Genomic DNA, 14,740 nt, shown 5'->3' on the forward strand with positions numbered 1-14,740 from the left:
ATACCATTTATGTGTCAACTTGGTTTTATTTACCGTCTGTAGATCAGGGATCCCCAACCTTTTTCAGTTGTGAGTAACACAAGCGTGACAAAAGCTCCTCTGGGGTACAAATAAGGGCTGGGATTGGCTGTTTGGTAGCCTCATGTGACCTGCTGGCCTGCAGGAGGCTCTGCTTGGGGTAAAACTGTGTCTCTGGGCTTCCAAAACTTGTCTCCAAGCCAGAAATTTGGCACATAGTTTGAGGCCACTGGGAGCAACATCCAAGGGGTTGGTGAGCAACATGTTGCCCCTGAGCTCTGGTATAGATTATAAAAGATCACACACTAGGGACTTAGACAGGCAGAACATAGGGAATATGGAATATTTAGTGATACCTAGGCCAAGTTCTTTCCAGTGAAACCCCAAACAAACCCTGCACACCAGAAACACCAGAACTTTCCCAGGGGGGTATTATAGGTAAAATACCTTTTTATTTAACAAATCATTATGCAGCCAAAATATTGCATCTCAAACAATATCCATCAATAAACAATACATAACACCCAGTAAAACAACTGAACAAAAGGATATGAAGGCAGATACTCTGGATGAGAGAACCCCAACGTTTCGGCTCAAACACCTTTGTCAAGGGACCTCCCTTGATTTGTAAAATAAAAATGTCTTATTTATAAGGTTCTATTGGTATATATAATCCTCTAATGGGGGGATTGTTGAAACCCTAGCACCTGGATATTTCATATATTTCATATAATTATTCTTTTTTTGATTGTTTGTAAAGGGCAAGAATATCTTAGCCCCGGAGTGCCCTCCATTATCCTAGATCGAGATCTTTCCGGTGTTCAGAAACGACCAACAGCAACGTGAGAAAATGTCAATAGTTCACGGTTCCCTATATAAACATAAATGCCGACGCAGCAGAAATCTCATGGAAGAAGATTAATGACGACGATCCATCAAATGTCGAAGCACATCTAATTGAGCCAAACCCAAAGTGGTTTTTCCGGCCGCACCGGCGGGGTGGGATTTAGGCAGATCATGAAAAGATCTATAGTTGGCAGTGCTGGGTTGGTATTAGTGAAGAATTGATTGATCTGGCTGCGCCCATGGGAGAAAAACCTTAGAAGTAACACGGTTGCCGGGATTTCATAACAAATGTAAATGTTACAAATCCCTTTTTGGCAAAGGTGCAAAGCCTGCAGTTCTGAATGCTAATGGCCTGGGCGGCTCAGGGTGGGGGTGTTTTCTCTATCAACAGCTGGAGATCCCCTTGTTTGATACCCCAAATTCCCCCTGATTGCTATTATAATATATATTAATAGACACAGTAAATGCCTATGATGCCTATTTTGATTCATTACGAGGCAGATTTATCAAAATGGGAGTTTAAAGCTCAATACATAAGAACTCGCCCATGTTCTATTCATTCCTATGGGACTTTTAGAAGGGTATTTATGAAATGGTGAGTTCTAACCTTCCCCCATTGAGAAATACACATCCCCCTAGGAATGAATAGAATGTGGATGAGTGTATTAAGTGGGTGATTTATCAACGGTCGAGTTTGATTTTTTTTCTCGATCTGAGTTTTTTGGCACTTAAGAAACTCGAATTCGAGTTATGGTTCAAAAACTTAAGTGTCTGGTATTTATTAAGTGCAAAAAACCTGAAAATTCAAATGTAAAAATTCACCATCTAACGGCTTGCGAGTTTCTATAGAAGTTGCCCTAGGCAAAGTCAAGCCATATTCCCAAACTCAAATTTTTTGAGTTTTAGAGCTCAAAAAAATTTAAGATATTCAAGTTTTTTTATTCGGAGGAGTTTTCCTTATTAATAAATAGGCGACCATTCCATATGCGAGTTTATTTGATTTAGAAAAACAAACTCAAATTCACAAACTCTGCCCCTACAAATCCAGTTTCTGTGGACTCTTCAATAAATTAAATGTTGGCATATCCCATTGATCGGATCAGTGAGGCACGTGGGCTGTATATTGGTTTTTAATGGAAGCAAGTATAGACCATGGGTTATGCACCAAAGAGATAACCTTGCCCCAGGCACTTGGTGCTGCAGGTTATGGGAATGTGGCTCTTCCATTGCTCTTTAACAAAGCTGTTCAGATAACCGTTACCCAGAAACCCTGAATTATGGGAAGGTCATTTTTTTTTATTGATCCCAATTAAGATATAATTACCCCTTATTGGGGGCAGAACAGCCCTATTGGGTTTATTTCATGGTTAAATGATTCCCTTTTCTCTGTAATAATAAAACAGTACCTGTACTTGATCCCAACTAAGATATAATTACCCCTTATTGGGGGCAGAACAGCCCTATTGGGTTTATTTCATGGTTAAATGATTCCCTTTTCTCTGTAATAATAAAACAGTACCTGTACTTGATCCCAACTAAGATATAATTACCCCTTATTGGGGGCAGAACAGCCCTATTGGGTTTATTTCATGGTTAAATGATTCCCTTTTCTCTGTAATAATAAAACAGTACCTGTACTTGATCCCAACTAAGATATAATTACCCCTTATTGGGGGCAGAACAGCCCTATTGGGTTTATTTCATGGTTAAATGATTCCCTTTTCTCTGTAATAATAAAACAGTACCTGTACTTGATCCCAACTGAGATATAATTACCCCTTATTGGGGCAGAACAGCCCTATTGGGTTTATTTAATGGTTAAATGATTCCCTTTTCTCTGTAATAATAAAACAGTACCTGTACTTGATCCCAACTAAGATATAATTACCCCTTATTGGGGCAGAACAATCCTGAGGTACATCTGCCATTGCCTTCTACATGATCTTGACAGGTTTTAGGTGGAGTATTTTCAGATTTGTCGCAAGTTTTGTACCATAGCAAATCTCAGAAACGTTGTAACTTTGTTCCCGCTCTGTTCCACCCTTTGATAACTATGACTGTAACATCCCATTAAACTGAATAGAGAGCGATGGAATTTTGCTTTCATGACCTGTGTCGAGTTCCATATCTGCCTTCTGAATAGTATCAATGTTCTGGAAATCATCCCCTGCAGCCTCCTCGTTGGGGACAAATCTTACCTGAAAATAAACTCAATGGGGCCAATGGGGCAGTATCTGGGGTTGTGAACAAAGAAAAACGGCAAAGTTCTTGAAAGTGTCTACATGTACCATAGGCTAAAGGGATAAAAATTCTCAATTATGTAAACAATGAATGTTTTAACTGAAACTGGTATAAAAAGTTGGAGGGATGGTATGAGCCACACACAGCGCAAACGTACTCCCTATCCACAGTTTGGTATGGCCCAGTCCAATGGCAGCTCCACCAATATGCCCACCATCACACCTACTTTATAAGCTAAAACAACTTTTTTTTTAATATAAAAACTTATTATTTTATAGAATGTCCTATTCCTAGCGACTTTACTATTGGTCTTTATTATTTGTTTTGAATTGTTTTTGTATTATTTGCCTTCATTTTCTACATATTTCCAACTTGGGGGTCACTGACCCCGGCAACCAAATAACTATTGCTCTATTGTTACTTTTTACACCTTATCTTTCTATTCAGTCCCTCTCCTATTCATATTCCAGTCTCTCATTTAAACCACTGCCTGGTTGCTAAGGTAAGGTAAACAAGACCCTAGCAATATGATAGCTGCTGAAATTCCAAACTCGAGAGCAGTGGAACAAACAACAATGGCAAATCGTCTCACAATATCAATATCTATGCCATTCTAGAACAACCCAGGGTCTCCCACCCCCTAACGTGCATATTATTCAGATACTTGGGGGCACCGATGGGCACAAACTGCCCCAGGGCCCTGTACTTACTGCCTCTCTAATGCCCAAAACAGAAGTGCTCTTTGAATAAGTAGAGTAACCCTAGCATATTCCGATAGCATTTGATAACAGTGTTACCTAAGCATTTTAGGACATTGTATGGCCTCGGCCATGACACATATTCAGAGTCAGATTGAGCCGGAAGAACCCCAAAGTATTGGTGCCCCCCCAGCCCTACCCCAATAGTGGTGGGAGAAGCATAAGGTAAGTGCTGGGGGGTAGGGGTGTGAGTATTGATACTGGGAATAGTTCATGACTGGTGCAGGGGGTCCCTGAGGGGATGTGGGCGTCCCTGAGTGGTAGCCCAAGGGGGCCCAGGACACCCCAGTCCGACATTGCAAATATAGTGTCCCCAGAGCCCAAGTCACTTATTTCAATGTAGCACAGATACAGTCTCCCAACATTTCATTCCCAACATATCCCAGCTGCCCGGCTCCATCTGCAGACAGAATGTGCCACTAGGAAGTTCAAAACTCATTATTATTATTATTAACATTTATTTATAAAGCGCCAACATATCCCGCAGCGCTGTACAATAAGTGGGTTCCATACATTGGACATACAGAGTAACATATAAAGCAATCAGTAACCGATACAAGAGGTGAAGAGGGCCCTGCCCAAAAGAGCTTACAATCTACAAGACTCATAGCTTGGGTCGTCCTGGGGTGTGTGGGGCCCACCAGAACCAGAGCTGCCACCCCAGGGCCCCCCAATACCCCCGGCCACCCCCCCAAGCACGCATACCTCAAACTTAATCACCCCGATCAGGGGAGGGAGGTTGGTGGCCAGGCCGGAGGTTCTTCTCAGTGAGCGTCATGGATCGATCCCCTTCCTGCTTCCTGCAGTAGAAGCCAGGGTGCAGGGCCCACCGGGGCTCCCTACCCCCCCCCCCTGCAGGGGCCCCCCTAACCCCCCGCAGGATCCCCCACCAACGTCCTCCCCTGAGCTTGTGTAAGTTTAACGTGTCAGGGGAGGAACAGTCGGGCAGGGGGAGTGCTGGCAAGGGTCGGGTCTGGGCTGCCGGGGCCCACCGGGATTTTTCCCTGCCCAGTCCAACCCTGGAAATCAATGGCAAATGTCCCTTTTTCTTGAAGTTCTTACTTTTGTCTCGAAACTTTAGAGATTTCTCTGGGTTTTGTCCAGAAACTTGACTTTTTGTAATTGTCGCAGCAACAACTCGATAAAGTCGTGATTTTTTGCGGTGACTATTGGAAAAAGACGATTTTTTTACGACTTTTCCCGCAGAGACTTTTCCTTACGTTCGGGAGTTTAAGTAAACCTGCCCCGTATTTTCATCGCTTCATTGTAGCCATAGAAGTTATTGTTTGTATCTGGATATTTATGGTGCTGGATATGTGGGAGCTGTTTTTGATGTTAGGGTGTAACAGGAGTAATAGGGCTACTGTTTCGGCAAAGTGCTCTTTATTAGTAGCTGTCAAACCCCAAAGTGCCCATTATGTGCATTATAAAGGCGTTTAAGCCTATCTACTCTATGTTTCTACTAATTTTTCCCTTTTCCCTCAACTGTTTCATGAGAAAACATATAATAAATGGGAAACGTGTGCACGGAGAGGATAACAATAAGATAATTCACTGATATTATCTCAGCGCTGGAGCGGCACAGCTGTACTCCACCCATCAGCCTAACTAGCACAACAGAGATCTTTGGGGTGAAAACACCAGGGGGCAAAGTGATGCAAGTTAATTAATAAGGATAATTGATTAGGACAGTTGGTTTTAGTTGGCATGTACATTGCTGCAAAAAATAATCCAATACGACACACCCTTCGGATATAATATAAAATGACTGGGAATAGTTCAAATGTTGCACTCACCATAGCAGCTCTTTTTTTACTACTGGAAGGGTGTCCTTTTGCTTCCACAACATGTCTCAATATTCCTTCAAACAATCAACCAAGTCAGTCCAGTACAGCTCTGGCAGCAATGCCGGAGGTGGCTATCAGTGCGGTGTAGGGGGTGGCTTTGGAGGTGATGGAGGTTTTGGTGGTGGAGCTGGTTATGGGGCTGGCTTTGGTGCCGGGGGCTATGAGGGGGGTGCCGGTGGTTTTGGCGGTGGTGGCTATGGTGGTGGTGCTGGATTTGGCGGTGGTGCTGGATTTGGCGGTGGTGCTGGATTTGGCGGTGGTGCTGGATTTGGCGGTGGTGCTGGTTTTGGCGGTGGCGCTGGTTTTGGTGGTGGCGCTGGTTTTGGTGGTGGTCCCTCAGGTGGACTGCATATGGTCAGTGAGAAGGAAACCATGCAGAATCTTAACGATCGTTTGGCCAGCTACCTGGACAAAGTAAATGCACTGGAAGCAGCAAATGCTGAGCTTGAACGTAAGATTAAGGAATGGTACGACAAGCAGAAGCCCAGCACCACAACCGGAGAGGGGGCAAAGGACTACTCCAAGTACTACAAAGACATCGAGGATCTTAAAGCTAAGGTATGGTAGGAAATAACACTATCACTCTTTACTATAACAAGGCATGCAATAAATATTATGTATCAGCACGTATGACCTTATTCTGCAATGTAATCCTTGTATTAGGATTACACTGCAGAATAAGGTGTCTTTTTGGTTGTCTTTTTCTACTAAACTCTCGTATTTAAACAACTCCAATGTTTTTTATCCATTAAAAAAAACGGAAAAAAACCCAAACGCATTAGAAGACCTCGGAATCCTCGATTAGGACCTTGTGACCTTGCCGGCTTTTATACCTCGTCTATTATGTTCCTCGTGGTTTTTACACTTGATCAATAATGAAAAAATTCTATTTTGGGGTAATAATCAAAATACAGGATTTTTAGAGCTAAAAAGTTCAATTTGGGGAAACAGGGAAAAAAAAATGAATGAATCTGGCACAAAATGTTGGGTGCTGGCGAGGTTGCATTTACACTGCATACCACTATAATGAGGGATGGGAGTTAACACCTAATTGATATGGAGGGGGAGGGGTAAATGTTGCGAAATTAACTATAATGAATCACAAGATTATACAATAAATTAGTTCATAACACATTTCTTAAATCACGGTCCCCTAACGGTGTTTCATGAATATCTCTTTGTACGCCAAGATTGAGCGTGTTCCAGGGGTTCAGTCGGCATTTTGACACCCTTATTTCATAAATCTCCTACTAAATAGCAACTTTCTATTATATCACGGTGTATTATGCTGACTTGTTATTGCCTCACTCCTCAAACAAAGACCCTGAAATACCCATTGTTAGGACTTCCTAAGACTAATAAGCATTTTTTATGTCCCCCTCGCCAACTTCAACTCCCAACCAACACCCCAAATCTGTATGTGCTCCATTAATATTTACTTTATTTAGATAATCTATTGATTATGCAATTGGGTTTATTTCATGGTTAAATGATTCCCTTTTCTCTGTAATAATAAAACAGTACCTGTACTTGATCCCAACTAAGATATAATTACCCCTTATTGGGGGCAGAACAGTCCTATTGGGTTTATTTAATGGTTAAATGATTCCCTTTTCTCTGTAATAATAAAACAGTACCTGTACTTGATCCCAACTAAGATATAATTACCCCTTATTGGGGCAGAACAGCCCTATTGGGTTTATTTCATGGTTAAATGATTCCCTTTTCTCTGTAATAATAAAACAGTACCTGTACTTGATCCCAACTAAGATATAATTACCCCTTATTGGGGCAGAACAGCCCTATTGGGTTTATTTCATGGTTAAATGATTCCCTTTTCTCTGTAATAATAAAACAGTACCTGTACTTGATCCCAACTAAGATATAATTACCCCTTATTGGGGCAGAACAGCCCTATTGGGTTTATTTCATGGTTAAATGATTCCCTTTTCTCTGTAATAATAAAACAGTACCTGTACTTGATCCCAACTAAGATATAATTACCCCTTATTGGGGGCAGAACAGCCCTATTGGGTTTATTTAATGGTTAAATGATTCCCTTTTCTCTGTAATAATAAAACAGTACCTGTACTTGATCCCAACTAAGATATAATTACCCCTTATTGGGGGCAGAACAGCCCTATTGGGTTTATTTCATGGTTAAATGATTCCCTTTTCTCTGTAATAATAAAACAGTAGCTGTACTTGATCCCAACTAAGATATAATTACCCCTTATTGGGGGCAGAACAGCCCTATTGGGTTTATTTAATGGTTAAATGATTCCCTTTTCTCTGTAATAATAAAACAGTATCTGTACTTGATCCCAACTAAGATATAATTACCCCTTATTGGGGGCAGAACAGCCCTATTGGGTTTATTTAATGGTTAAATGATTCCCTTTTCTCTGTAATAATAAAACAGTACCTGTACTTGATCCCAACTAAGATATAATTACCCCTTATTGGGGGCAGAACAGCCCTATTGGGTTTATTTAATGGTTAAATGATTCCCTTTTCTCTGTAATAATAAAACAGTACCTGTACTTGATCCCAACTAAGATATAATTACCCCTTATTGGGGGCAGAACAGCCCTATTGGGTTTATTTAATGGTTAAATGATTCCCTTTTCTCTGTAATAATAAAACAGTATCTGTACTTGATCCCAACTAAGATATAATTACCCCTTATTGGGGGCAGAACAGCCCTATTGGGTTTATTTCATGGTTAAATGATTCCCTTTTCTCTGTAATAATAAAACAGTACCTGTACTTGATCCCAACTAAGATATAATTACCCCTTATTGGGGGTAGAACAGCCCTATAAAATATATGGACTGTACACTTTCCCTTCCAGGCTTGTGGTACATTACAGGTGGAGGGTAATTTCCCTGGTATATTGCACATTCTTCTTCAATCATTACATATTATGTATGTGATTTTATATCTTAATTCAGGGGTCCCCAACCTTTCTTACTCATGAGCCACAGTCAAATGTAAAAATACTTGAGGAGCAACACAAGCACCATAAAAGTTCATGGAGGAGCCAAATAAGGGCTGTGATTGGCTATTAGGGGCCTCTATGCACCCTATCAGCTTACAGGGGCTTTATTTGGTAGGAAATCTTGTTTTTATTCAACCAAAACTTGCCCCCAAGTCAGGAATTCAAAAATAACTCCCTGGTTTGGGGGCACTGAGAGCAACATCCAAAGGGTTGGGGAGCAACATGTTGCCCCCGAGCCACTGGTTGGGGATCACTGTCTTAATCATTCTATTCTGACCTATGGTGTTCTTATGTAGCAATTTATAACTATTGTCATATATTTTACTTTTGCAGATCATCGCAGCATCCAAGGAGAATGCAGCCCTTTTGTTACAGTGCGACAATGCCCGGCTGGCTGCCGATGACTTCAAGCAGAAGTGAGTTTACACACACATTATTGAAGATGAAACCATATTCCAAAAATCTTTCCAATTACTTGGGAAAAGATCCCAACATTTAAGGAGACAAGTTCTTTGCTGGGTATCAACACATGATTCCTTCATCAGGTTGAATTGTATTGTCCGTGTCTTGACAGGTATGAGAGTGAGCTGCACCTTCGCCAGACAGTGGAGGCCGATATCAATGGTCTGCGCAGAGTCATGGATGAGCTTAACCTGGCCAAAACTGATCTGGACTCCCAATTCCAGGGTCTCACCGAAGAATTGGCTTCTCTCAAGAAGAACCATGAAGATGTAATATATAACTTTCAATAGCTTGTAATGAACGCAAACTGTCTGGAAAACCTACCGGCTCATGTTCTAATATTCTGCTTCGGCATCTTACAGGAGGTTAAAGGTGTCCAAGTCACCGAAGCTGGTAAAGTTAAGGTGGAAATGAATGCCGCACCCAGTAACGACCTGACCAAACGATTGAACGACATGAGGGCTCAGTATGAAGACTTGGCCAAGAAGAACCGACAAGAATTAGAGAACAAATTTAACGCCGCAGTGAGTATAGTTAATTAATAGCAATGTCGTGCCCAGCGCTAACACATACAGGTTCATGGCGTGTCTTTACATCTAAATTCATCTTTGCTTTACTGTCTTTGCCTTGTTGGTCTGTTTGAATCTGTTTGTTTGTTACCCCATTCCCTTATGCTGTGTTCATAACTATATCTATCGTTATTTTTAGACTGGTCCAGTGAAAGAGAAAATTAAGGAAGACGTCAAAGAAGATACCACAGTCAAGACTCAAATTTCAGATCTTAAGAGGTCCCTCCAGGCTCTTGAAATTGAGCTCCAGTCGCTACTTGCCATGGTACAGTATGATCATATCTTATTCTCAGCATTCTCATGATGTATCAGGTTTCCCAGAAATGTTCTCATTGCTGTATGTAGAAAACAGTGGAAATACTTATAAATATAGTGGTGTAAGATCATTTTACCATGCCTGCACAAGGAATCCACTCCTTATGGAGGAATTTTGGTTAAAAAAGAATACATTTCGAAGATTATCTGAATTTGAAATCTGGATTTTGCCATGACATACACCAAGGTCTAGACCAGGGTTCCCAACCTTTCTTACTCGTGAGCCACAGTCAAATGTAAAAAGACTTGGGGAGCAACACAAGCACCATAAACGTTCATGGAGGTGCCAAATAAGGGCTGTGATTGGCTATTAGGGGCCTCTATGCACCCTATCAGCTTACAGGGGCTTTATTTGGTAGTAAATCTTGTTTTTATTCAACCAAAACTTGCCCCCAAGTCAGGAATTCAAAAATAACTACCTGGTTTGGGGGCACTGAGAGCAACATCCAAGGGGTTGGGGAGCAACATGTTGCCCCTGTGCTACTGGTTGGGGATCACTGGTCTAGACTTTTCTTGAAAAGTTAAGGAGAAATAATGTTTGGTGGAATAGTCCATTGCTTACAACAAGGAACTAAGCCTTGGTATGTTCCAAGAGACTAGTTCTGCAGAAATGTTCACTGTATATGTTTAGAGACAAAAGTATAGGCACCTCAAATCTCAATTTTTTTTCCCACTGGCAGAAAAAATCCCTGGAATTGCAATTGGCAGAGACCGAGGGAAGGTTCTGCATGAAGCTGTCAGTACTACAGGAGAACATCGCCAGCATAGAGCAGCATTTGGAGCAGCTCAGAGCCGAGTCCGAGTGCCAGAAGGATGAGTACGATCAGCTGTTGGAAATGAAGACCAAGTTGGAGAATGAGATCAAAACATACCAGTCCCTGCTGGATAAACTAGGGTATGGGCGGTCCTAATCATATTTCAGTTGTCTGCGGTTCCTTTTTATATGCCATTCTTAATAAATATCTTTGCTTAATCCCAGGGCCATACAAGTCACCCAAGGACAAGGACAAGGACAAGGACAAGGTCAAGGACAGGCACAAGATCAATCTCGAGGCCAAGGTAAAACTCCTTCATGATATCTCTTTATATTACAGAGACACATACCCCAATATGAACATTGGATACAAATTAATATTTGCCAAATGTTTACTAGTTTGCATCAATCTAGCTCATTGATTCTCTAGTAGGAATATATTTGTATCCCTGTAGGTTTAATGTGTTAAAGTAGTAAAGACTCCCTATTACTTTTCTAAATAATATATAAACCACCAGGCTATATATGTATGTTGCCTAATAGGGGTTGTAGCAAAAACCTAAATCCGAGCTTTTCTTCAATATTTATATTGCACAATAAGCTGGTTATAAAGGCAAAAGTTGCCCATGCATGGGTCAACAAGGCTGTTGATGTTGCCTTTCTTTACCAAGTGATCCAGTTCCCAATCAATATGTAAATGGGGCTTCTCTAGGCAAGGAGGAGAATTCTATTGACTGGGGACACATGTAGAGGAGGCCGGTGTTCTACATGGGCCTCCAATGTGTTCTGATCATTTAACTGAAGACTTGAATCTGCCCAACTGTATTAAACCAATGCAAAAACAAGTCTGCATGAAGTATGCAGATCATTTTCCCAAAACCTAAGGATGAACTTTAATGAAGGGATGGAGGGCTGAGCCTCCCAAAACCCAACAAAAAGCAGGATACAGGTATTACACATGACACTTTATTTATCCTGCAATAGTTACATAGTTACATTGGGTTGAAAAAAGACCATCAAAAGTCCATCAAGTTCAACCCATCCAAGTAAACCCAGCACGTACAACCTATACCAATCTAATGGGTTATGGAATTATTATAGACCATATTTCCACAGTGTGTACACTACTTGGTCTTCTGCTGGCATCATATGACATTGGCACGAAAATTACCCTCCTCCTATTTATCTTTATAATAGTAAATTATACTGCACCCGTTATCGAGAAACTTCTGAATGACAGGAAGGTCCCATAGACTTCATTACACCTGTATAAAAATCAGAATGCTCTTTCAGCTTAGGCCCTATTTGTTGGTCTTATGCTTGGCATTGAGTATATTTACCTTCAAGTTCTGGAGAACATATTACATTGAAAATACTGGACCCCAATGTTTCTATATATCTGTAGGCAAACTGCTTGGATTTTTTAAACTGACGAAAGCACTTTCTTCTCTCATAGCTCCCCAGAAGCATTAAAAGTGGAAAAACAAATCGGGCTAGAAAGCTTTGTCAATCAAGATGGTGGAAGTGGAAGAAAAAAAGAAGAAAGAAGTCAACGATCCCTGGAAAAATGTTGTTTCAGCCTGAGATCTGCTTTATTAATGCAATATAGAGTGGTTTGGTTAATATGCCCTTCTTTCTTTGTTTATGGGGCTGCTTTAGATTGGGGAGCGAGCACATAACACATTTATTGACTTAACCTGTCCTTTTCCTTTCCTTTGCAAAATTTCAACAATAAACTCTTTTCTGATGCAAGTTATATACAGCTTTGGTGGTCTTTTCTATATTGTACCGGACATATATGAAGCACCACCAATCAGATTTGTCCCAAATTTTATTGCATGAGATTTGTACAGCTAGACCTAATTTAAACATACTTGGTGGCGGTGGTATATGAGCTGATTGTCCACACAAACTAGAGGGAAAAGATACAACCTAAGTCCTACAGTTCTTCTAGACCAGAGATCCCCAACCTTTTCTACTTGTGAGCCACACTAAGATGCAAAAAAGTGTTGGGGAGCCACACATGCCTGAAAAAAGTTCTTTGGGGGCCAAATAAGGGTTGTAATTGGCTATTTGGTAGCCCCATGTTGACTGCTGGCCTGAAGGAGACTCTTTTTAGAATAAAACTGTAATTTTATACTTCCAAAACTTTTCTCCAAGCCAGAAATGTAAAAATGGCACCTACTCTGAGGCCCCTAGGAGCAACAGCAAAGGGAGTGGTGAGGAACATGTAGACACTGGTTGGGGATCACTGTTCTAGACTCTCAGAGATACCTACACAAGTCTCTGTAGCTTATATGTAACAGAACCTTATTATCCCACATAGTAATGCTTTATTATCCCAAGGTAGCCAGGAAAGGACTGTAAAGGTTAGCTTGATTAATATCATGGAGATAAAAGTTAGGAAGGAATTTTTCCCCTCTGAGGCAAATTAGAGAGGGTTCAGATGGGGTTTTTGCCTTTTTCTGGATCAACTGGCAGTTAGGCAGGTTATATATAGGCATTATGGTTGAACGTGATGGACGTATGTCTTTTTTCAACCCAACTTACTATGTTACTATGTTACTAAGTCACTGCGTCCAGAGCACAGGGGACAGGGCCCTCATAGACTCATAATTTCATATATCCCAAGGTAGCCAGGAAAGGACGGTAGAGGTTAGCTTGATTAATATCATGGTAATAAAAGGTAATTTCCAAAATGGGTCATTTACAAAGAGCACTAATAGACATGACCTGTAGAGCTAATACATAGAGCGTTTCAGTCAGGGCGGTGCTGAGGTAAGTACCTTGAGCTGGGTGCAAAGGTACAGACCAACCCTGTTCTTGCCAGTTTCTATAGAGTGGTCAGGTGGTAAGTTTTAAATGCAGGGCTATGATGTGGCCTAACTTGGGCAGGCGGGCCAGGGCCTTATTGAGGCCTGTGTTTCCTGTCACTTCCTAGTGTGTGCATCTGAATTACACACAAGTTAGGGGGCAAAAGGTGGGATACCTAGGTGCCTTCCTACACATCTCATTAATACATTGATTATTAACACAGTCAGCTCTGTTGGGGGAGCAATAGGTCTTTGCACTATGAAATGGAGTGCATGGATGGCTTCTTAGCAAGTGAGGGAATGCAGGGGTATGGGAGATAGCTCTTAGTTGATCCAGGGACTGGTCCGATTGCCATCTTGGAGTCAGGAAGGAATTTTTTACCCTCTGAGGCAAATTAGAGAGGCTTCAGATGGGGTTTTTTGCCTTCCTCTGGATCAACTAGCAGTTAGGCAGGTTATATATAGGCATAATGGTTGAACGTGATGGACGTACGTCTTTTTTCGACCTAACTTACTATGTTACTATGTTACTAAGTCACTGCGTCCAGAGCACAGGGGACAGGGCACTCGTAGACTCATAATTTCATGTCCCTTGTGCTCTGGATGTTAATTCAGATACGACACACCCTATGGGTATCATATATAAAGGGTAGGAATTGTTGGGTTGTTCACTATAGGGGTGTCTCTTTGTTTCCACAATATGTCTTACAGTACTTCTTTCAAACAGACGACTGAGTCAGGGAATCAAGGCGCAGGAGGAAATGTAGGCAGTCAAGCTGGGGGTGGCTCTGTTCTAGGCGGTGGCTATGGTGGTGGCTTTGATGTTGGCTTTGGTGGTGGTGCCGGTGGTGGATTTGGTGGTGGTGCCGGTGGTGGCTTTGGTGGTGGTGCCGGTGGAATGATAGGCATCGGTAACGAGAAGGAAACAATGCACAATCTCAATGGTCGTTTGGCATCTTATCTGAACAAAGTCCAAGAACTGGAGGCAAAAAAATGCTGAGCTTGAACGTGCGTCCAGAGCACAGGGGACAGGGCGCTCGTAGACTCATAATTTCCTGTGTGCCCAGTCCCTTGTGCTCTGGATGTTAATTTAGATACGACACACCCTGTGGGTAT

The 14,740-nt window shown here is 41.6% G+C and overlaps 1 protein-coding gene across 1 annotated transcript; it reads left to right on the forward strand.

The window, feature by feature from the left end:
• Window positions 1-5,696: 5,696 nt before the first annotated feature.
• Window positions 5,697-12,567, forward strand: krt53 (keratin 53). Its single transcript, NM_001128013.1, is given in 8 exon segments — window positions 5,697-6,268; window positions 9,045-9,127; window positions 9,286-9,442; window positions 9,536-9,697; window positions 9,882-10,007; window positions 10,738-10,952; window positions 11,037-11,116; window positions 12,268-12,567. Coding segments are annotated over 8 exon segments (1,398 nt in total). The 5' UTR covers window positions 5,697-5,710; the 3' UTR covers window positions 12,285-12,567.
• Window positions 12,568-14,740: the final 2,173 nt, after the last annotated feature.

Source organism: Xenopus tropicalis, chromosome 10 (genome assembly GCF_000004195.4).
Source record: "Xenopus tropicalis strain Nigerian chromosome 10, UCB_Xtro_10.0, whole genome shotgun sequence".
In the NCBI taxonomy this organism is placed as follows: Eukaryota; Metazoa; Chordata; class Amphibia; order Anura; family Pipidae; genus Xenopus; species Xenopus tropicalis.